The sequence below is a fragment of the Myotis nattereri genome, assembly GCF_964212035.1.
Source record: "Myotis nattereri genome assembly, chromosome: X".
Classification (NCBI taxonomy): domain Eukaryota; kingdom Metazoa; phylum Chordata; class Mammalia; order Chiroptera; family Vespertilionidae; genus Myotis; species Myotis nattereri.
This window is the reverse complement of record NC_138078.1, coordinates 98825301-98849124: the sequence shown is the minus strand read 5'-3', so window position 1 is coordinate 98849124 and position 23824 is coordinate 98825301. Positions and strand designations below refer to the sequence as shown.

General features: G+C 40.2%; 1 protein-coding gene across 1 annotated transcript in view; it reads left to right on the top strand.

Moving 5' to 3' along the window:
• The window catches only part of COL4A6 (collagen type IV alpha 6 chain), a gene marked incomplete at both ends in the record, with an annotated part of 395246 nt that overhangs the window by 169391 nt on the left and 202031 nt on the right, over positions 1 to 23824 (top strand). The window contains one exon of the mRNA XM_081081672.1: positions 7305 to 7388. Coding sequence (XP_080937798.1) covers positions 7305 to 7388 — 84 coding nt within the window. The remainder of the gene's footprint in view (positions 1 to 7304; positions 7389 to 23824) is intronic.

Sequence of the window (23824 nt, the reverse complement as noted above, 5' to 3'; positions counted from 1 at the left end):
AGTAATCTTGGTTGTAGGTTCTTGCTATTCATCACTTTGTATTTCTTGCCACTCCCTTCTGGCCTGCATAGTTTCTGTTGAGAAATCAGCTGACAGTCGTATGGGTACTCCCTTGTTGGTAACTGTTTTTCTCTTGTTGCTTTTAAGATTCTCTCTTTGTCTTTTCCCTTGGCATTTTAATTATGATGTGTCTTGGTGTGGTCCTCTTTGGATTCCTCTTATTTGGGGTTCTCTGTGATTCTTGGACTTGTAAGTCTATTTCTTTCACCAGGTAGGGGAAGTTTTCTGTCATTATTTCTTCAAATAGGTTTTCAATATCTTGCTATCACTCTTCTTCTGGCACCCCCATATTAGGATGTTGATACACTTGAAGCTGTCCCAGAGGCTCCTTTCACTATCTTCATATTTTTGGATTCTTTTTTCTTTTTGTTTTTTCCGGTTGGGTATTTTTTGCTTCTTTGTATTTCAAATCTTTGACTTGATTCTTGGGATCCTCTAGTCTGCTGTTGAATCTCTGTATATTATTTTTATTTCAGTCAGTGTATGCTTAATTTCTGATTGGTCCTTTTCATATCCTTGAGGGTCTCACCAAATTTCTTGGAGGTTTCTAGAAGATTCTTGAGTAACTTTATAACCATGGTTTTGAACTCTATATACAGTATTTTGTTTTCATCCATTTCTTTCATTTGTGATGTGTTTCTTTGTCTCAGCATTTTGGCTGCTTCCCTGCATTTGTTTCTATGTATTGGGCAGCTGCTAAGTCTCCTTGAGTTGATAGAGTGGCCTTGTGTGGTAGGTGTTCTATAGGGCCCAGTGGCTCAGCCTCCCCAATCAACTAAGGTGGACACTCTTGGTGCACACCTTTGTGAGCTAATTGCACAGTCTTGCTGTAGTTAAGCCTTGATTGTAGTTGGTATCACTGGGAGGAATTGACCTCCACACCAATTAGCTGTGATGACCAGCTGTGTCTACTCTGGAAGATCTGTTGTGCAGGATACAACCTTATGGGGCAGGACTTGTTTCAGTGGGGCTTTGGTGCTCACTGAGTCTGCCCCTTGAGTGTGTCTCTTATGGATGTGAAGAGTTGTAATCCAGTATGGTCTCACTCTGACCACTGGGTACACTGGCTCTTGGATCTCCAAGGAGGTGCAAGGTCAGCCACTGTCTGAGGCCGCCCAGCAGGAACTGCAGAGACATCTGCAGATTTCTCCTCTTTGTATGGGGTTTGGAAGTGCCCAGATGAGGCCCAGCTATGAAGCAAGGCAGGCGGGCCTTGGATCTTCTTTTGGAAGCTCTGGAGCTCTCTGACCCAGCTGCAGTTTGATGGGTGTTATGCGGAGAAAGGACAGGCCATTCATATGCAAAAGCTGATGCACACAGCTTGGGTGGGATTGTAAATTGGGTGGGGTGGGGCCTCAGGGAATCACCAGGGCAGAGCAAACAGCAATGGCTGCCAGTCAGCTCTGCACTGGAGAGGTCCCCGGGTCTCTGCTTCCTGAGCCCCAGTGCAGGAACAATGATCGCTGTGAGCACCTCTGAGAGAAAGCTGCCCTCGAATTCCTGTCCCCATGACAGACAGTCCAGTTTCTCCCCATATGTGTCTGGGTCCCCCAGAGTCCACCTGGAACTGGAGTTCAGAGCAAGCGGGAGCTTGTATCTCCCTCCCAATTAAAAGAGCAGCACATCCAAGTACCAGCACTTTCTGCACCTCCATACCTCTTACCAATCTCAATGCGCTTTCTTCACCTCTCTAGTTGTGGAACTTCCACTCAGCCAGCTTTCCCGCAGTTCTGGGTGGTAGTTGTTCTGCCTTTTAGTTGTAATATTGATGTGGTTGTGAGAGGCAGCAAATATAGGTATTTATCTATGCCACCATCTTGGTTCTCCCCTTCCTTTGTCAGTTTCTAAAACAGTTATGAAATCATCTATGACGGTTGTTCAGGAAGTGTACAAACAGTATAAATAATATTGTAAAGTCAGTAAAGTAATGTTGATTTTTTTAAAAAGAAAAAGAAAAAAAGGCACTTTCTTGAGATTCTTCTTTTCCTGACTTCTTAATTTTAGGCTAATTCCTGAAACTAGTGGCAGTAGATACAGTGGGGAAGAAAACCCAAGAAGCAGAGAATAAGGATACCTGGTTTCTTAACACAACTCTAATATTTAACTTCTTATATTTAGGAAGTAATCAATAGCTTGAACTCCATTTCCTCAAGTTTAAAATATGAATCAGTCATTGGGTAAGCATCTATTAGACACTTGCAGGCACAGTACTATAGGTGCTATAATTATAAATAATACCAGGTAACATTCATTGAGCATACTATATTTGCCAATCATTTTGCTAGAGGCATTATCTCTAACCCAACCAAACCCTGGGAGTTAAAATAGTCTTATCCCTATTTTATAGTTAAGGAAATTGAGGCTTAGATTTTCCTTATGGTGAATAAACCAAAGTCTCCTCAGAGGAATTCACTGTCTAGGAGGGTAGGTGAAGGCATAATGAAATCATTGTGGTATTGTGAATGTCTCTACACATACCCATATATCTAAAATACCTAGTTCAATTTTGTGGTAGAAAATCAAATGAGATTTGGTGTGAAAGGTATCTTAAAGAAACCTGATGTTACTGAAAGGGCATAATTTTATGTTGTATGAAAATTGTTAGGAGTGTCCATTTCAACAGCCATTGATTGAGCTAATTCAAGAAGGTCTTATATTCTGAGGACTGTCTTGTTTTGCACTAGGTAGAGTATTAATAGGCCCTTGCCTCTTTACAGCACCCCGTCTTCTTTCTTCTGAGACCTAGACCTGGTCACAATTCTAAAACCCATATATTTCTTCAACCTCACCAGAATAAATCATCCATTGATTGTACTACCTTTTTAAAAAATTTTTAAATTTATTTCAATTACAGTTTACATTCAATATTATTTTGTTTTAGTTTTAGGTGGACAGTATAGTGGTTAGACAATCATATACTTTAAAAAGTTTTCCTGCTGATATTTCCAGTAGCTAACTGGCACAGTACATACTTATTACAATGTCATTAACTATATTTCCTATGTTGGATGTTATTTTTAAATAGCCACAGTAATCTTGAGAAAGAACAATATTGGAGGACTCACATTACCTAAAACTATAGTACAATGCCATAGTAATCAAAACAGCATAGTGTTGCCAAAAAGAAAAAAAAAAAAAAAAAACAACAAAAACACAGACATATATGTCAATGGAACAGAGTAGAGCCCAAAAATAAACCCACATCTATGTGGTCAATTAATATTTGAAAAAGAAGCAAGGACATACACTGGGGTAAAGTGAAGAGAGTGCCTGGGAAGGCACATGGACATTTATTTCATTATTGTCAGCTGAATCCAGTGGTGTTGGCAGACCTATGTCCTGGAAACACACCTTGCCAGAGGCAGGAGTGTTGTCTGCTTGACCTTCAACCCAGGCACCAGCCGGTGGGTTTCGTTATCTAAATCCAGCCAAGCACCAGGAATGAATAGGACTCGGGCCTGCCCAAGAATGCACATAATCTCCTTTGTCTTGACCTTTGGTAAAACTTCCTGGTTTTTGCTGTATAAAATAAATGCACTGGGTTGGTTCTGGGTCACTGTCTCTCCATCAGAGGACAGCTGTCCCACCTGGCCCCAGCTTTTTCCTTCTATCTCTGTGTCTATCTCTTTCTTTCATTTTCTCAATCTCCAGCAGCCCCTACTCAGGAATTGGACCACTCTCTAGCCACGCTGGACACAGAAAAGAGAGAAATTTTTATAGTAAAGGCAGTCTATTCATAAAATATTTGGGGGAAGATTGGATAGACATGCAAAAAATGAAAGTAGACAACCTTTTACATCATATGTAAGAATAAACTCAAAATGGATTAAAGACTTAAATGTAAGACTAGATACCATAAAAACCCTAGAAGAAAAATTTCAGATATTTCTCTTAATATTTTTTCTGATAAATCTCCTCAGGAAAAGGAAACAAAAGAAAAACAAATAGGACTATATCAAACTAAAAAGTTTTTGCACAACAAAGAAAATCAAAATGGAAGGCAAACCATGAATGGGAGAAGATATTCACCAATGATGCATCTGAGAAGGTGTTAATATCCAAAATAAAGCACTTGTACAGCTCAACACCAAGAAAACAATCTAATTAAAAAAAATAGGCAAAAGATCGACTACCTTTTTTTACTGCCTCTGATCCACTGCCTGTGCTCAGTTCCCTCTTTAGGAAACCTAAATTCCATGGTCTATCATTATAATTACTTTGTTTCCATATACCTTTGAATCCATTGCCCCTTTCTTCCTTTATCATTCTCACCTAGCAGAACTCAACCCTGGTTAAATCCAACCCTTTGCTAATGTGCATCTGTACCCACATGGCTGAAGAAGCTAAAGGAAACCTCGCAATGTTTATAACTGATGTTCCTTTAAATTCACTACCCTCAAGTGGACCCTTGGAGTTTTCTTGAAATCCTATCGAATTTCTCTAGTTTTTTTTTCCTAAATTGCTCAGGTCCAGGTCAGCATATTGCTAAATCTATTGGAGTGTTCTTATACCTCATCCTACTTGGCTTATCAATAATTTAGCAGTTTATCACTCTTTTTGCCTAGTTCCCCCTTCTATGTTGCTTCTCTCTCTACCACAGGGGCTACTCCTTCTCTGGTACCTCCTGCCATTCTCATAACATTGAACTGCCACAGTGCTCAATTCTAGAATGTCTTATTTTCCGTTTGTCCACATTCACTTCCTTGGTGATGCCATCTAGTTTTGTAGGTTTATTTACATAGCAGTGGTGGCAAAGATAATGCTCACCAAATAGTCCTGTTCTGTTCTATTTTACATGCTATTGGGTTGCCCAATATATGTAATTCTTGTTAAGAGGAACATAAACACAGTCAGGAGCAATTAAGAACAAGTACTAGCATCTGAGGGTATAAGGAGGGGTTGGATTTTGAGAGGAAGGGACAGAGCATTGCATCATGGGAATGACACCAGTAACATGGCCTGGTTAAACAGGGGTTGGAGTGAACCCAGACAAACCAAGTTAGGGCAGAGACGTCCCCAGAGCCTCGTCCTGTCATGTTCCCTGGAAGCCACTCCTTTTATGCCTCTCCCCCTCACTGTAACTAAAGACTCCTGGGGGAACTGCCAAAGCTGGCATTACAGGAAATTGTTTGTGGCCTGTGAGGTTTCTCTGGTTACTTTCCTCAGTGACAGAGGACAGTGATGATTTCCTGTCTGTTAGCTGCATGCTAGAGATCAGGAAACTTTTGATTCATTGCAGACAGATTTTATGGGACACCCAAAAGCCATTGTTTGGAAGTTGGCCAAAGTTCCAAACAGATACCACTTCAACTTTGGCAATGCCTGTTGAGTCCTCTTTGTTTCAAGTGGATGACTTTTATCATTTAGTAACATAGTGTTTTTTCTTCTTACTAATGATATATGCTCATTGACGACTATTTGGAAAATACAGAAATATTTGTAAAAGCAAATACAAATTATCCATTATCTGAATAAATGTAGTACTCAATATTAGACAAAATGACAACATAGATAAAGGTTAAATTGAATGCTACTCTTTCTGTTCTCTTTTCTCTGCCAGCCTCCATTTTCCTACTCCTACAGTACCTCTTGATCTCACCCTTATGAAAACTTGCCTATCCTATATACCATAAAATGGAGGGCAAAGTGCAAAGTGTACAATAGCACTTATCATGTCACATATCAAAGGCATATAAAAGTTGTTTTTCAAGTTCTCTGTTATCAGAAAGATGTTTGGAATCTAAAATAGCAATATTTTAGCTCTGCCATCACTACCTTATTACTAAGGTATTGTGGAAATAAAGTGCTGTGGGAATATCTAAAGATATAAGAGACCATCTGAGAAATTCATAATTCTCCTTGGAAATTAGGAAAAGGCTCACAATAAAGAGGCAAGTGTGAGGCTAACTCATAAATATTCCCTTCTTTTTAATAAAATAAACAGCCAACATTAAACAAAAAGTTAGATGTTACTAAATCCATCCCAGCGATAAGTTCTTATTACAGGCAATAGTTAGAATTTATGTTTTGCTTTTTTTCAAAGTTCCTAGGGTCAGAATGGCAGTTTCTTCATTTTTGAATTTTCACATTAAGTGACTGCTAGACAAAGAACTTAGAAAACACTAAGTTATAAGGGCTAAGGTCAAGACCTTGGAGTTACACCTTGGTTCAAATTCCAGCTCTATTCATGTGGTCATCAAACATTCCTTATGTGCAATCCACTGTTTTGGACATTGGGGATGCAATGTTTGACAAAATAGATAAGGTCCCTACTAACACAGAGCTTACATTCTAGTGGGGGCAGACAGAATGTTTAATGTGAGAAAGATAAGTGATATGATTGCAAGTAACTGGGGGCTACCTTAGGTTGAGTGGTCAGGATTGAACTGAGACCAACATGATGAAAAGAGGCCAGCAATAAAAAAAAAAACATCTAAGGAAGAACATTCCAGGCAGAAGTAACCACTAGGGCAAAGGCCCTGAGGCAGAAACAGACTTAAGTTTTTAAAGAGAATGAATACCAGTGAATTGAAGTGGAGTAAGCCAGGGTTGGAGATGGTCAGCACATGTCAGGAGCATGCAGGGGGTCTTATAGAAATTCAGCTAATAACAATAATAATGATAACAACAACAACAACAACAACAACATATTAACACAGAAGAAAAAAGGAAGTTATAGAATTTGAAGGTACAATATCACCTGAGGAGTTTGGATCTGACTAACTGGGCATAGGGTGTCATTGTAAAATTTGAATTGTGTGGTAAAAGTGGAGCCTGAGGAGAAGAATTCTAAGAGCAGAATACAGAGTGTCCGTTTTTATCTATCAGTGCATTTCTAGCACTTGAGTTTTTTTAAAAAATTCTCTCTTACAGCCACTGTTTTCTCAATAATAATTGAAAATACATAAGTCCAGTGAGGCACCAGGCTATGTCAGGGTTTATTTTAAGCCACATGTAAAGAAATTCTCTTGTATTTTGTGACTAGAATTTCTACCAATGAGGGGGTATCTGAGCCACAAACCAGCTACCAAACTAGCTATTGAGTGAGGTATAAACCTGACTTAAAAGGGTGCGGACTTAAGATGACTTTTTATTTCATGTGACTCATGACACCATCAAATAAATTTACTTGGTTAGGAGAAATATGGCCAAGGGTTAAGTTCCTTGGGGCAACATTGATTCTTGTTTCACATGGTTTACTAACTTTCTTTCTTTCTTTTTCTTTTTTTTTCTTTTTTTAATAGGGAGAGAAGAAATCCTATGGAAAGTCATGTGGAGGCCAAGACTGCAGTTGGGGCTGCAAATGCTTTCCCGAGAAAGGAGTGAGAGTAAGTTGTTTCTTTCATTGTTGAAAGACAGTCACAGAAGCTGTTATATGAAGTGTGTGTGTTTTCTTTAGAATTAAGCTGCTTAGAATTTCCTCTTATGACCCTGTGGAACAAGTAAAGCGATGATGACCAGCTGGAAGAAGCTTTGCTAACTAATGATAGGCAGAATTTAAATTGGTCAAAGTCTCTGAGGGACCAGAAAGAGGTTTCCTTTATTGACTCAATGCCAAGGTTTCATCTGGAGTATTTTCAAAAGGTTGTACAGAACCGGATTATGATATGTTTGTAGATATGTGTAAATTGTTATAGCTCATTTATATCCATGTGGTTCTTTCTTATCACTCTGGGGTCTAAGTGGTCCAATTGTTATCTACAGAGTAGGATTATGACTAATCCAATATCCAGAATGCACGGTAGCCATAAAGTCCAAAAATATAGGTAAGTATAGAAAAAGAGTGACTTATAGACATTATATTAAAACAGAATGTTTAAAATATTATGTAATATATTCAATGTAGTGTCCCCTATTAGCAATGCACAGTTCAAATTGATGTGCAAATGCAATAAACACAGAGCATGGATGCAGCATTTCCATCAATACTTGTATATACATATGTGCTTATTTGCATTTCTGATTTTTACAGAATAAATCTGCATCTATAATGTAACTCAGGAAAGTATTCAAGGGGAGGTTCAATCTGTAAAAAAAATAAATAAATGTTTCCAGAATTTATGGCTACACTATAGAATTCAGATCTTTCAACTTTCAAACTTTCAGCCTTGTATTTGCACTTAAATAACACTCAAGAAGCCTAAGAGCTTACTCAGTCAAAGGGAGGTAACACAAACAGGTCAACAAAACCTTCAAAAACAGCCAAATGGGGAACAGAGTGACCATTCCACCTTCTCTTTAATCATCTTCCATTTGCAGTAAAGTGAAATGTCAAACTGTGCCAGAATTTGGAGAAGAAAATAAAAAAGCCATCTTGTCATCAAAAATAACCAGACCCATTTTACATTGAAGGCATAGACCTAGAAAATCATAAAATATCAGAAAAGGAAGGTAACTTAGTGAGCTTCTCAACTTATCCACTGATTGTACAGAGACTCTGAAAAGGAAAATGACTTCCTAGGGTCATACAGCAAATTGATTACAAATTTGGACTATTTGTAATCCTGGGTCCTTTGATTTCTCCCCTATTTACTTTATCCACTACTGTTTGCTGGGTTTAGGAGCCTTTAAAAGTTATGTTCACTGTAGCCACCAAGATCCATGCCCTTGTCTCTGCTCTGCAACCAGGAAATACTTTAAAAAAGTAATTCTAGCCTGGCAGGTGTGGCTCAGTGGCTGAGCATCCACCCATGAAGCAAGAGGTCCCTGGTTCAATTCCCAGTTATGGCACATGCCCAGATTGCAGGGTTGCAGGGTCGATCCCCAGTAGAGTGCATGCAGGAGGCAGCCAATAGATGTTTCTCTCTCATCGATGTTTCTATTTCTCTTCTTCTCCCTTCCTTTCTCTCTGAAATCAATAGGAACATATTGGGGGGGGGGGGGGGAGAAAACATCTTTCTATAATTTAAAAATAGAAAAGAAAAAATAATTCTGCAATAAATATTGAATACATTCTTTTTTTCTTTTTATTAAATGTATTGGAGTGACATTGTTTAATAGATTATATAGGTTTCAAGTGTACATTTCTATGATACATGATCTGTATAGGGAAGGGCAATAGTAAGTTTACAGTTATGATTACATGAAACAGTTTATTCTTGTATTACTTATTTGTATTACAATTGTAAACTTTTGCCAATCCTTGAATATTGCATTGTGTCCCCACCACTCAAAGTCAAATCATCTTCCACAGCAAGCAATGAAGACAACACAAAAGTCTCCCTTGATGCTCTCTCGGTCCCACTATTGTCTTTCTGGGCTTTTTCTGTGCATAATCAGAGATATGTACAAATATGTATTTAAAAGTTTCATTTTCTGTTTTTCCTCAAAATATAATCATATGTGTACCTTCTGTGCCTTTGTGTGTGTTTTTGTTATTGTTGCTTTCCACTTAATATGTCCTTAAAATCTTCTTCTCTACCCCTTAGATTATTCCAGCCATTCCCCTTTTGATGAACACTTAGGTTGTTATAAAGTTTTTGCTATTTTAAAAAAAAAATGGTAGTGCTACAGTGGAAGTCCTTGAACAGGCCACCTTGTATGCATCTCAAGCATAGATACTAAGGATCAGAATTACCATATATAAGTGCAATACGCATTTAAATTTTCAAAGCTAATGCTCAATTACCCCACCAAGTAGCTATTATAATTTACACTCAAATCAGCATTGTAGAAGAGTGCCCATGTTTCTATACCCTTGTCAGCACTTGATATTTTTGCTAATGTGGGCTAAAATCATCCCAATTCAGACTACATGTGAAGTTAAGCATCTTTTCACATATTCATTGCACTTTTGTATTTCTTCTGTGAATTTCCTAAACTTATTCTTTGTCCACTTTACTAAGGGTGATTCTTATTGACTTACGTTAATTCTGAAAGATATGGCTAAATAAAAATGGCCCGAGTGGAAACACATGAGATTTGAAGTAATAGGGGATTTCCTGATTGATTGTGGGGCAGGAAGTATTTGGTCAGACCCCACAGCCAGGAAAATGAGAAGCAGCTCTGGACTGTTTGCTGGGTTTAGGAGCCTTTAAAAGAAAATGTTAATATATTGCTAAATGGAGGTTAGTCCTACACCAAGTAAACATGCCTATAATGACCTCATGGTTTAACTCCTCGCTGAGATTTTGGTCTTTGAAGATGGAAGTCAATGGATTTCCTCTGCAAGGAGCCCTTGTTTGGGTTCCAAACATCTGGATCCCAAGTCTGGCTTCTCCTTTGAAAACATGAGTGGTTGAAGGAGCGTGGCATGGAGAAAATAACATATCACCACACATTTTTTTTTCAATATTTAAAAGACTCAGAGTCCACACAGTTAAACATGTTTTCCAAAAGCTTATTTGTGAATTCTGAAGTTTCTGGGTCAAGGTTATTGAACCAGACCAAACTGTATTTCATGAGTCAAGTGCAGGGATGTCCTATTTCCCAAGTACATCAGGAAGCCAGTGCTCATGGGGCAGATCCTGTGAACACAGATGCTTGAAGCCACCCGCAACACTAGGTCCTTTTTGTCATCCTCCATACACTCTTACATTCTCAGGGCCAAGCAGGATTGTTTTAACTGGCCCAAGCACTGTTGACCCTGCAGGGCAGCCCCTCAGAACCACTTTTGTGCAGATGTCAGAAAGATTTGAGACTGTTTTCCTTAGGTGAGAAGAGAGCCCCCATTTGGATTTCAAGCTGTTCCTCTTGAGCTCTGAGAGCTGGGAGGGGAACTGAATGTTGGGTCATCCCTGCTATATACTACAGCTTTTGGCAGGCCTGCCTTCTGCCTTGGAGAAACATCAAGTGCATAGCGTGCTGGGCAGTGTGTACTTTTCTTTTGCCAAAGTCCTTTTGAACTGACTATGACATTTACACAACACCTAGCACTCCTGAACACCTGCAATCCAATCTTTTTTGGCTTAAGCTATCTTGAACTGGTTTCTCAAAGCTATGCTTTACCTTTAAAAGCCCTTTCCTAGTGTTGGTACACTGATTTGTACTTTCCAAAGCATCTTCTCCTCCCAAGTTCTGTATTATTATCTGTATGCTACAAATAATCTGATAAGTGATTTGCCCAAGATCACTAGCCTGTTAACAACTCAACCTTATTAACATACATTAGGAAAATGTCGACTTTAAAAAATGGCATACCTGGTAATGTTAGGTTGACATTTCTATCCCTTCCCTTTTTCCCTACTGGATTTGAAAACATTAATGTTCCATCGGTGCATGTTTGTCTGAGTTGGGAACAGGCAGGAATGTTTGGTTATGAGCTTACTATTCCTTAATACTATTTTAGATTTTTCCCTATTTTAACAGTGTTCTGGTGTTAATATATAGCATGGTGAACTCTTAGTTATCAATGCCATGTAAAGGACCATTATTATAGATAACACCAAACCGCAAGGAATGTTTGGATTGTCCCTTAGATAAGGACCATTTACCCCTGATTTATAGCTTGGGAAACTATGTACTAGCTGGAGAGTTTATAAGACAAGACTAAGTTTAATGTGAAAGAGTCTAAGTTTCTTAATTCTTTATCTCCTACCTGTATTTTTCCACTTCCTTGTCACAAAATGTATTTCTCCTGAATTCCAGAGCCCAGGTGCATTAAACAATAGGCCTTCACAGTGTTCTCAAAACTGCCTGGTACTGGCACAAGAACAGACATATACTGGTAGACCAATGGAAAAGAATAGAGAACCCAGAAATTGACCCAAACCACTATGCTCAATTAATATTTGACAAAGGAGGCAAGAGCATACAATGTAATCAAGACAATCTCTTCAATAAATGGTGTTGGGAAAATTGGACAGATACATGCAAAAAAAAATGAAACTAGACCACCAACTTACACCATACACACGCACACACAAAACCTTAGGATGGATAAAGGACTTAAATGTAAGATGGGAAATGATAAAAATCTTAGAGGAATCGACAGGCAGCAAAATCTCACACATATGCCAAAGCAATATCTTCACCGATACAGCTCCTAGGGCAATGGAAACTAAAGAGAAAATAAACAAATGGGACTACATCAAAATAAAAAGCTTCTACACAGCAAAAGAAACCATCAACAAAACAACAAGAAAGCCCACTGCATGGGAGGACATATTTGCCAATGTTATCTCCAATAAGGGTTTAATCTCCAATATTTACAAGGAACTCACACAACTTAACAAAAGGAAGATAAACAACCCAATAAAAAAATGGGCAACATGCCCTAACCGGTTTGGCTTGTGGGTAGAGCATCAGCCTGCGGACTCAAGGGTCCCAGGTTCAATTCCGGACAAGGGCATGTACCTTGGTTGCAGGCACATCCTCTGTAGGGGGTGTGCAGGAAGCAGCTGATCGATGTTTCTCTCTCATCGATGTTTCTAACTCTCTCTCTCTCTCTCTCTCTCTCTCTCTCTCTCTCTCTCTCTCTCTCCCTTCTTCTCTGTAAAAAATCAATAATATATATATATATATTTTTAAAAAAAATGGGCAACACACCTAAATAGATAATTTTCAAAAGAAGACATACAGAAGGCCAAGAGACATATGAAACATGCTCAAAGTCACTAATCATCCAAGAGATGCAAATCAAAATGACAATGAGGTACCATCTCACACCTGTCAGAATGGCTATCTTCAACAAATAAACAAACAACAAGTGCTGGTGAGGATGCGGAGAAAAAGGAACCCTCATGCATTGCTGGTGGGAATGCAGACTGGTGCAGCCACTGTGTAGAACAGTATAGAGTTTCCTCAAAAAGCTAAAAATGGAACTCCCATTTGACCCAGTGATCCTGCTTCTAGGAATATATCCCAACAAATTAGAAACACAAATCAGAAAGGATATATGCACCCCTATGTTCATAGCAGCACAATTTGCAATAGCTAAGATTTAGAAACAGCCTAAGTGCCCATCAGCAGATGAGTGGATTAAAAAACTGTGGTATATCTACACAACGGCATACTATGCTGCTGTAAAAAGGAAGGAACTCCTTTTACAACAGCATGGATGGACCTGGAGAGCATTGTGCTAGGCCAGGTGGGTCAGTTGGAGAGGGATATGTATCACGTGATATCACTCGTTTGTGGAATATAATGAGCAACATAAACTGATGAACGAAAACAGATTCAGAGACAGAGAAGCATTGATCAGACTACCAAACCTCAGAGGGAAAGGGAAGAGATCAACCAAAGGACTTGTATGCATGCATATAATCATAACCAATGGACACAGACACTGGGGGCGGGGTGAGAGCATGAGCTAGGGGGGGTGCAAATGTGGGGATAAGGACACATATATAATACCTTAATCAATAAAGAAAAAAGACAAAAAATAAATAAAAAGACAACACTAGGCCTTCAATTTACTCTCTTCCTGCAAACAGCTGGCATTCCCTGTGTCAACTAACTGCTGCCATGGCTACCAAAAGGTTTTTCCATTTCTTTCTGAATTAAGCAATTCCTGTGTACATCTTTCCATCCTCCCTCTGTATCCCCAAACACCTGTCCTGCCAAACCACTACCACACACACCAATGTCCTTATCCTCTACTGCTTCAAATTGAAAGACTATATTGTACACTAGTGGCCTGGTGCATGAAATTTGTCCACTTGGGGGGTCACCCTGCCTGGCCTGTGCCCTGTCACAGTGTGGGAGCCCCACAAGCCATCACCCCAAAGAGGTAGGTCCCACCCACCCATCCGGGGCTCCTCGATGGATTGCCCCAAAGAGGTAGGCTGGAGCCGGGGGCCTGCCTCCATGCTGTGTGGAGCCACAGGAACCCTAGGCCTCACGCATGGAGCCAGGGGACCCCCCAGGCCTCACCACACAGAGGCCTCCACCGAGCCCTGCCTCCAGGCCATGCAGAGGCCTCCACCGGCCCCACCCTGGGCCAGGCCACACAGAGGCCTCTGGACCCCCGGCAGAGGTGCACGGAGGACTCCACCAGGCCTCAGGTCTTTTGGTGATGGATTGTGATGGTGTGATGCAAGTCCCCGATGCTGCAAGTCCCCACCCACACATGCCTGCTGCACAAGCAGCCTGCTGTTTGGTTATTACACATGAGGGCATCCTGACCATTTGCATATTACCCTTTTATTAGTATAGATGACCTCTTTGGGTGGCCAGGCCTTGCTCCAGCTGCTGCACAAAACTTTTTCCCTTCATTGCCTTCTCACTCTTCAGCCCTCTATGAGCTGACCTCATTGTTAACACTGGTCACCATTAACTTGCTTGTTGCCAAATGTAATAGAAATTTTTCATTTGTATCTTCCTTGACTTCTCTGCAGCATGAGATACCTCCTTATTTCCTGATTCTATCTGTTCCTGAAATCAATGTTAAAAGAGAAAGTTTTTGATTATCTTTGACTCACAATTATTCATAAACTAGAATATGTGTGCTGGTGGGGTCCCTCGGCCTGGTCTGTGGGCATTGGGCTGAAACCAGCTCTCCGACATCCCCTAAGGGGGTCCCAGATTGTGAGAGGACAAAGGCCAGGCCGAGGGACCCCACCAGTGCACGATTGGGGCCAGGGAGGGACCACGAAAGGGCTCCAGGGTGTGTCCAGTCCATCTGGCCCAGTCCCGATCAACCAGACCCCAGCAGCAAGCTAACCTACCTGTTGGAGCATCTGCCTCCTGGTGGTCAGCACGCATCATAGTGACACATTGAAAGGTCAAACAAACAGTTAGACACTTAGCATATTAAGCTTTTATTAGGATGTTCTCATCTTGGAGGAAGAACAAATTGCTGGGAGTAAAACAAAAGCATTTTTCCCACTTCCTTGCATGGGTAGGTACAGCGTAAGAAGCAATCAGACAAAAGCGGAAGTCAGGTTCAGAAACTCAGAGAAGTTAGGCAGAGCAGATTCATAAAGTAATCTGTTAGAACCAGAGTGTGAGAGAGACATAGGACTTTTACAGATAATAGGGTCTAAAGAAATATTGGAAAATAGATGCCATGCTCTTTGCCTTCTTTTGGCAGAAAGGAATCCTTCCTAGATAGGAGACTCGCATTTGCTTCACAGTGACCTAGGAACTAATCCAGGATGTGGAGAGTACAACTGGAACCACAACCATCCAAATTAGCTTTTTGGTTGCTCAGTCCTTCATGAAACAGTTTGCAGTGCTGGATTTCTTAATTATGGGTGTCATGATGCTATTCTCTCTTAGTTGTTTTTCTAATTTGATGGGACTTCCCAGGGTTCTGGCCTCATCCCACTTCTCACTGTAGGTCTCTTGCAGTGGGGTTTCATACATTCCAGGGATTTAAGCTACCACACATACAATGACAAATATTAAATCTTTATCTCTAACATAGACCTTTCTCCTTAGCTTCCAGTCAGGATTGTAAATTTCTTTCTGGACATCTCTGCTTGGATTTTCACTGGCACCATAAACATGTCTCATACAGAATTCAACCATCAACACCCACCAGATGTGTTCCTTACCACATCCTACTTACCTCTTCCCCATATTAGCAAATGGAATCATCATGAATGCCATTGGTCAAGCCAGAAACCTGGGAGTCATTCTTGTCTTCTCTTTCCTTTTCCTGCAATCATCTCTAACTCATCAAATTCTGTCCTTTCATTTTCATAAATAGAGCTCAAATCCATCCACTTTATCCCATACTTATTACTCCAATCCAGGCCTGTATAGTTTCTTGCATGAACTATCATAATAGCCTTGAGACTGGTCCCTTAATCTACAGTCTCACTCTTTCCCATCCACTTGCCACCTCGCTATAATAATCTTGCTAAAACACAAATGTAATCATGAAACTCTTGCTTAAAATCCTTCAATGGCTTCCCATAAATCTCATGATAAAATATTAACTCTAGTGCACTTATAAAGTCCTCTGTGGCCTGGCCCTCTACCACCTCTCCAACATTATCTGTCATCACTAAGATCCTCCTCCTTCAGAAAACAAAACAAAACCATACACATGAAGTGAACTATTTACAGTTCACCAAATCTTCTATGTTGTCTTAATATGTTCCAGGTTTTACACCTGCTACTCCCTTTCCATGTACTCTTCATCACTCACTTTACTCTTTCTCTTCTGACTTGCTTCTATTTACCCATTCTTTAAAATTGAACACAGATTTCACCTCCTCATGAAGCTTTCCACTACCTGCAAGGCTCAGGTTATCTATACTTTTTCTTATTTCTCTAATGCTAAACTACAGCAGTGTACTGACTTGTTTGTGCTCCACAACCTTAGGAACTAAAGGGCAGAAACTAGGTATTCTTAGGTGCCGAAACACTAAGCACTACAAACTGTTTCATGAAGGACTGAGGAACCAAAACGCTAATTTGGATGGTTATAGTTCCAGTCATACTCTCCACATCCTGGATTAGCTGTTAGGTCACTGTGGAGCAAATGTGAGTCTCCTGTCTAGGGAAGATTCCTTTTTGCCAAAAGAAGTCAAAAAGCCATGGCAGCTATTTTCTTATATTTCTTAAGACCCTGTTAGCTGTAAAGGTTGTAGCTCTTTCCCACACTCTGGTTCCAACAGATTACTTTGTGAATCTGCTCTGCCTAACTTCCCTGAGTTTATGAATCTGATTTCCTTTTTTGTCGGGTTGCTTCTTACTCTGTGCCTACCCATGGAGGGAGTTGGCAAAAATGTTTTTTGTTTGACTTCCAGCAATTTGTTCTTCCTCTAAGATGAGAACATTTATGAATACTTGTGAGTCAAAGATAAACACAAAATTCTCTTTTGACATTAATTTCACCCTTCTCTCCACCAAACCTTTGTTAAAAACCTCTTAACCTTATGCAACGTTAATGGTCTTAAGTTTTTCTTATTCCTCTTCCTTGTGGGGAGAGAAGAATAATGTTTGTGCATGGAAATAGCCATTGGGTGGCAGTAGGGGAGGGAGGTAAAAAACCAAGGGTTCCTGTGTGTTTAAATATAGTTATTTAATTTGTCAAGAATTGATAATAATGTTAGAACTTAGTGTCTCAACACTGACTCAAGATGCAATTGTAGCCCAACAGATGTTCATGGTTATCTTAATCCCTCCTTTGATAATAATGGGACAGTTTGGGATTTGGAGGATATGTTATCTGTGCTGGTGAGGGAAGCTTCAGTTATAGAGGAGCCAAGCATCTGAGGGAGGAGATAAATACACAGGTATAGAGTCAAGAATACTTCTTTATATCTGGAAACATAAGTGCCATATCTGACCTCTGACAACTGGATGACATTGGCCTGGTTCTTCCTCTTCTCAGGGTGTCAATTTGCCCATTAGTAAAATGTGGGGTTTGGGCTGGATGATCTTGAAGAACACACCAGTTCTTATTATTTAAATCAGACTCCATGTTACTGTATCGTGACAGTTCCTTACCCCTAGAGTGTCTTATCATGCTTTTAGTGTTTCATTGATATGTGGAGGGCAATGTTTGAAAGTGTTCTACCCTCTGGAGTGGTGTCTTGGCAGCTGCCTCAGATGTAAATTGTTTGCTATGGCTTTTTTACTGCTGACACTGGAAGTTCCTAATAGCTAAAGTCCTAACAGGTCCTACAATCCTTCAGGAATGTGGAGTGCTCTTTGTCCTTGGTTATGGCTGATGTGATTTGAAAAGAATCATAAGGATATCTTCTCATCGTCCATACTCCCAAAATATCTTCCCTGCCTAGGAATTATTCTCTCTACAGTTCTAGAGACCCATTATTTAGGTTTAGCATTGTCTTATCCGTGCATTGAATGAATAATTTGCATGTGCCTGTCTGATGAGAAGAGGCAGGTTCACTCTGCATACCTGGGGGGAAATTGTGTGCATAGATCCTTAGGGAAATCTGTTTTCTTTGTATTGGTCCTGCTTATCCATATGTCAGAGACATTAGCTATCAAGATATGGGTCACCAAACATCTTGCATGGTAATGTGCGATATATCCTTTCCTCTCCTTGTTTTCTCCAGCTATTTACTCCTTCCTCTCCTTATTTTCTCTTTCCTCCTGTGTCTAACTTCCTCCTTTCTCCTTCCAGGCTTTCTTCCCTCTTTCTCAAGCACTTCTAGTTCTCCATCCCTCATTTCCATTTCCCCATCAGTGCCTCCTCACCCAGTTTCTCCCTTTTGCTTCCAGTTGACTAGACTTGTAACCTGTGTCACTAATTCCTATTTTTTTTTGCCATTTGTCAGCAGGTATGAAACCACAGCAGCAGGATATTGGAAAGAATTGCTGTGCTGTACTTTATAGAAGCATCCCACTTATCCAAAGATTCTAAATATCAGAACCTGGATTAGTGGTCTCCAAAATGGCATGCTCAAATTTTTTTTAACTAAAAAGTGTGTTCAAATAGAAGTTGTAATATGTGCTACCATATGAGTCAATCTATATGGATAACGAAAGAAACTATTACAACTTCTATTTCCATTTAAATTTATAAAATATAGAAATAAATTAAAATTTGGATTAAATTATTTAACTTATGTAAAGTAGTTCAAACAGTGTAGTACACTAAGCACTATGTAAAAATTATTATTACTAATTAATTATTACTAATTACTATTATTAAGCCTTTAAAATATATAATATATATTGCCACTCACATCCTCTCTGGTGGGTCTGTTCTTGGCTTTCCTGTTACATATAATTTGTAAGATATTCTGAGGAAAAAGTGGGAGCCCACAAAATAGAAGGGGTGACCATGAGGACTTCAACTTTTTTCTGTATGTGTACCAGAGATGTTGCTATTTCCCTTCATCCCAGTTAAGTAGACTCATCTATAGTAATAATAGCCTAGGTCAGTGGTCAGCAAACTGTGGCTCGTGAGCCACATGTGGCTCTTTGGCCCCTTGAGTGTGGCTCTTCCACAAAATACTGACTTCTGCGCATGGGCCACAAAGTTTCAATCGCACTGTATGTGCACGCCCGCACATGGTATTTTGTGGAAGAGCCACACTCAAGGGGCCAAAGAGCCACATGTGGCTTGTGAGCCGCAGTTTACCGACCACTGGCCTAGGTAGTCATCACGCCCTCATGTATCACGCCTTAATGTCATCACAAAATGGCCATCACAAGATGGCCGTCACAAGATGGCCATGTGCACAGTGGAGGCAAGGCCCGGCAGAGAAGGCAGGTCGTGGCAGGGGAGGGCAGTAAGCTGGCAGTCGGACATCCCCAAAGGGTCCCAGTTTGGAGAGGGTGCAGGCCGGGCTGAGGGACACCCCCCTTCCGTGCATGAATTTCATGCACCGGGCCTCTAGTATATTATATTATCTAACTGCATTAACCCTCACAAAATGGACAAGTGACTTAAGAAGATTCATGCAAATAAACCATGTATTGAAGATAATACTGATAATGTAAGTATATGGAAATGTCAGTGTTCACACTTTTCCTACTCCTATAGTTTTTCCTCGGCTTCATTATGAAGCAAAACCCACAACAATCCAATTATACCTGACAAGAAATTGGCAAAAAGGGAATGCAAGAATAGTCAATTAGACTGTATGAGATATGGATTTACAACCATTCTAAATGTGAAATATCTTGCCTTAAGTGTATATTATGCCTTGAAATACTAGCTAATAATATAATAAAGCCATCATGATTAACAAGAAAAGTGTGTTCAATCAGAAATATTTGGAGACCACTGGCCTAGACCACATTTAAGTAGATGGGGATCCTTAAACAGAGGCAAAACAACACTGAAAAAAAGAAAAATATTTCTACTGGGGACATGTGCTGGGGGATGGAAGCAGGCAGGAAGAGGTCAATGGGGCGGGGGGAAGGAGAGATATGTAAAACTTTCAACAATAAAGAATTAAAAAAAATAAAGCATAGCTATTCTAAAAAATAAAATAAAATAAATATTTATAAACTTCTGCTCTTTCCCTATAGAACAGTCATGCCACCAACTTGGGAGTTTCACCTTGACAACTTTATATAAAATCAAGCAATGGTGATCTCAGAAGTTGGGATAAGTGAGACAGCAAAGAAATTTAAAAACCATAAAATCACAAGCTTGGGAGGTTGGATCCAAGCCCCAAGCAGCATATCCTATATAAAAAGGAGCTAATATGCTAATTAGACTGAACAGCAGAACAACTGTCCAGAAAACCTTCTGGACAAAGCCAGGGCTGTGAGGGGCTGCAAGGGCTGGCCAAGGCAGCCAGAGCTGCAAGGGCCGAGCCCCTTGCACGGATTTCCTACGTTGGGCCTCTAGTATGGTTTATACAAGGCTTTCCCAGCATGCTTGTGAATGCCCTTTCCCTTGCTTTAAATATGAAAATACTTAGAAGACTCAATTCCAGTGAGTTTAAGACACTTTCCCAAGGTCCCATGTAAGTCTCATAGCTGAGATTTGAACCAAATATTCCATTCTCCTACTCATTGTTCTTTATACCATGTGGAATGGGCTTTAAATCCCGCTATCATAATCAGCTAAACTCATTGTGGTTGGATTGTTGTGAATGGAGCAATACTTGTAGTGAATAAAATCTGCTAAGAAGATGTGGGCCAGATATCAACAAATTAATCATCCTATCCCTGCCCCAGTGAGAAGTACTAATAACTTAGGGTGTATGTGTAACATATGTTTATATCATTGTTAAAATGTTTTCCTAATATCAGTGCCTTTTAAGAGTTAAAGAAATTAAATCCATGCATATGGAAAGGCCAGTTTTCATCTGTGATTTAAGTTTTGTTAGAAGTCATATCAGCCTTTTACAGTTCTGATTTGTGTCTGTTCCTGTATGTGGGCCACTCACTGTATGAACTATACTGCAATGGAGTTAAGAATGTGTGTACATGAACTTACCAAGTGTATGTCAGGAAAGTAATTTGGTGTCTATTCTGAGAAGACTTCTATTAATGCAAGTCTTCCAAGAATGTTTAATAAAATTAATTGCATGGTGTTCCTCTTAAGCTATAATATGAGTCAGTGGGGAAAAATGTGCATTGCTTTGCAGAAATTTGCTTCACTGTCATCTTTTCAAAAAAGCTTTTATTTTAACAAGTGAGGCACATTTTAATAGAATAAAAGCTTTTATTTTAACAATTTAACAATTGTTAAAAGCTTTTATTTTAACAATTATTTAATGATCACCTTTACTCTTAGAGATACAGGTCCTAGACTATGCTCTATATTTTATTTTTCTTACTGTGTTGTGTGACTTTCAAGCCCACTAGACAAACATTTAAAAAAGCATTCTGACCCCTGGCATGTGTGGCTCAGTGGTAGAGCATCAGCCGGTGCACCAAAGGGTCTCAGGTTTGATTCCTGGTCAAGGGCACAAACCTGGGTTGCAAGTTTGATCCCTGGTCCTGGTTTTGGGTACACGCAGGAAGCAACCAATCAATGTGTCTCTCCCACATCAATGTTTCTCTCCTCTCTCTCTCTCCCTCCCCCTCGTTTTTCCACTATCTCTAAAAATCAGTAGAAAAATATACTCGGGTGAGAATTAACAACAAAAAAAGCATTCTGGGGGCTACATATTGGTGCAGGCACTGTGGGCAATTCAAACGTTATAACCACTAGATCCTAGTCCTCAATTTATGAAGACCACACACACACACACACACACACACACACACACACACACACACACACATGCACACAGAGCAGTGTGCTATACAGCACTGCATCTGGACTGAATGTCTGAATGGTAAAGAACAAGTCCTCAAAAGGAGAGACTGGTATGGACTAGAGTGATTAAGAAACTCTTTTAAAAAATATTATTGCAAAATTGTTTCTTAAGAAAATTAACTTGGTGGGGGTTGAGCAGAGTGGATAGGAGTAATAGACATGACAGGCAAATAGAACACTCCTTATTTTTAGAGCTTGCTATGTCCAAAATTTCCTAGCACAACAAAATGAAAAGTTTGCATTTTCTGCTGCTCAGCTCATATCTTTTTTTAAATGATTCTTTCCGATCTTGAGCACATACACAGACGCACATTCACACATCCACATTTACCTAATATAGTGATTTGATGATCAGGGCTTGTCTTCATTTTAGACGGATGTGTCAGCTTTCTATTTTTTAATTAACTGCAAGATTGTGCTAGTTCTTTTCCTTCACATTCCTGTAGCTCCTTGGAAACCACTATCTTCTTTGGGTAGTCCCTACTGATCCCAACTGAGGAAAATTCAACCCAAACCCAAGTGGAATCAGCAGCATTGAGGTGACCCTGTCTTGATTACAGAAAGAACTGTGAGATGCTTCTGTCTATGTGATGTTAAAAGCTCCTGTAGATACTATAGTGCCCAGTGAGAAGACGAAGTCAATGGGTTCTGAAAGAGCATGTTTCCTACTTGTCACATTTTGTTTTGGAAGTTATAAGTGAAAAGGAAGGTTTGGGAAATTATGAAAGAAGGAAGACATTGTTTCACATAAGACAGATTTTTAAACGTGGTCAGTGGAGAAATCGATAGAGTACCTTAGAATTGTGCCCTTATCCTGAATTACACACTGTGACCCTAGCAGACTCTTACTGTGCACTTGGCTTTGCCGTGACAGCTTTTACACTTTGCATCCTCAGCTTTACAAGCTTAGTTTTACATTTAACTTTTGAAAAACAAAGAAAAATGCTCATTTCTTTAGACCCCCAGGGATATATATTTGGTTATCATCCATATCAAAGAAACCATGGTGTTTGTCCCTGTACATGTCTTTGCTAGTTCAAGTAATTGTAGTGACTTGGCATTCCACTGTTTTAGTTGGGTTCCTGCTTGGAGCTGACACCAGTCAGTGATTTCTACCCCTTTCACATGTTGCTGGGGAATGCCAGTAAAGCTATGTGCAAAGGAGAGAGCTGTGGAGAAACATGCTGTGGGGCCCAGAATGGAATGAGGGGTAACCAGGGTTCAGGAGCCAGGTTTCCCCAGAGAGAGACAAAAAGAAAGCAAACAAAAGGAAGAAACAGGTCTGAACAGGCTCCCTAGACAGGGCCCCTTTGCTATAAGAACAGAGCCTTAAACTTCACAAAGCTCTGGGAGGGAAGGGTGCCAGGGGTTTAACATAGCCTTTGCAAATTAGTTGAAGAATTATTAACTGAGCATACATAAAGAGAACAGCCACACATGTCCATTTAGAGCAACATGTATTATTCTTAAAACTCATTCAGCCACTCCATAAACTCAGAAATATACCTAAACCTATATATCCAAACAGATACTAATATTGATCCCCACAAACCCCAAAGGTGCCCACCCTTACACAGATAGAACATAGAGATTCATAGAGGCTCACCAGCATAAAAACACCTGGAGTTTCATGATGCCTAACATAGGCTGGGTTTTGAGGCATGGTTTTCAGCTTAGTCTCCTGAAAAATTCATTATTGGAAGTGGGGGTCCATGGCTCCAAATGATTGGTCCCAGAGTAAGAAAAAGTTCTTATCTTCCAACTCTAGTCCAAACCCAGCTCGAGCTATGAGAGCAGGATAGAAGCCTGTCTCCACCCTCCCTCATGAAATGAGGAGCCTGGTTTGAAGTCCTCCAAGGTCCCTAGGGAAAACCAAACAGTGGAGTGTCACAGAGCCCCCACAGCCCCTATCCCCTCTTTTCCCCCAGGCTCATTTATAGCCTACTAGCAAACTGCCCCCAGGCCCATAGTTTGACCAGCCCCCGCAGGTCCTCCATCAGTCCCAGATTCCTCAGGGGAACTTGATCCATCCCAGGGACGGTCATGTCACCTCAGGGGCTCTTCACCTCATCCTCAGTAACCACAAGCACAGTGACTACTCCCACCCCAACCAGCCCCAAAGCACCTGGCTGGTGGGATTCTCAGAGTGGCCCTCTCAGGGTCACTTCCCAA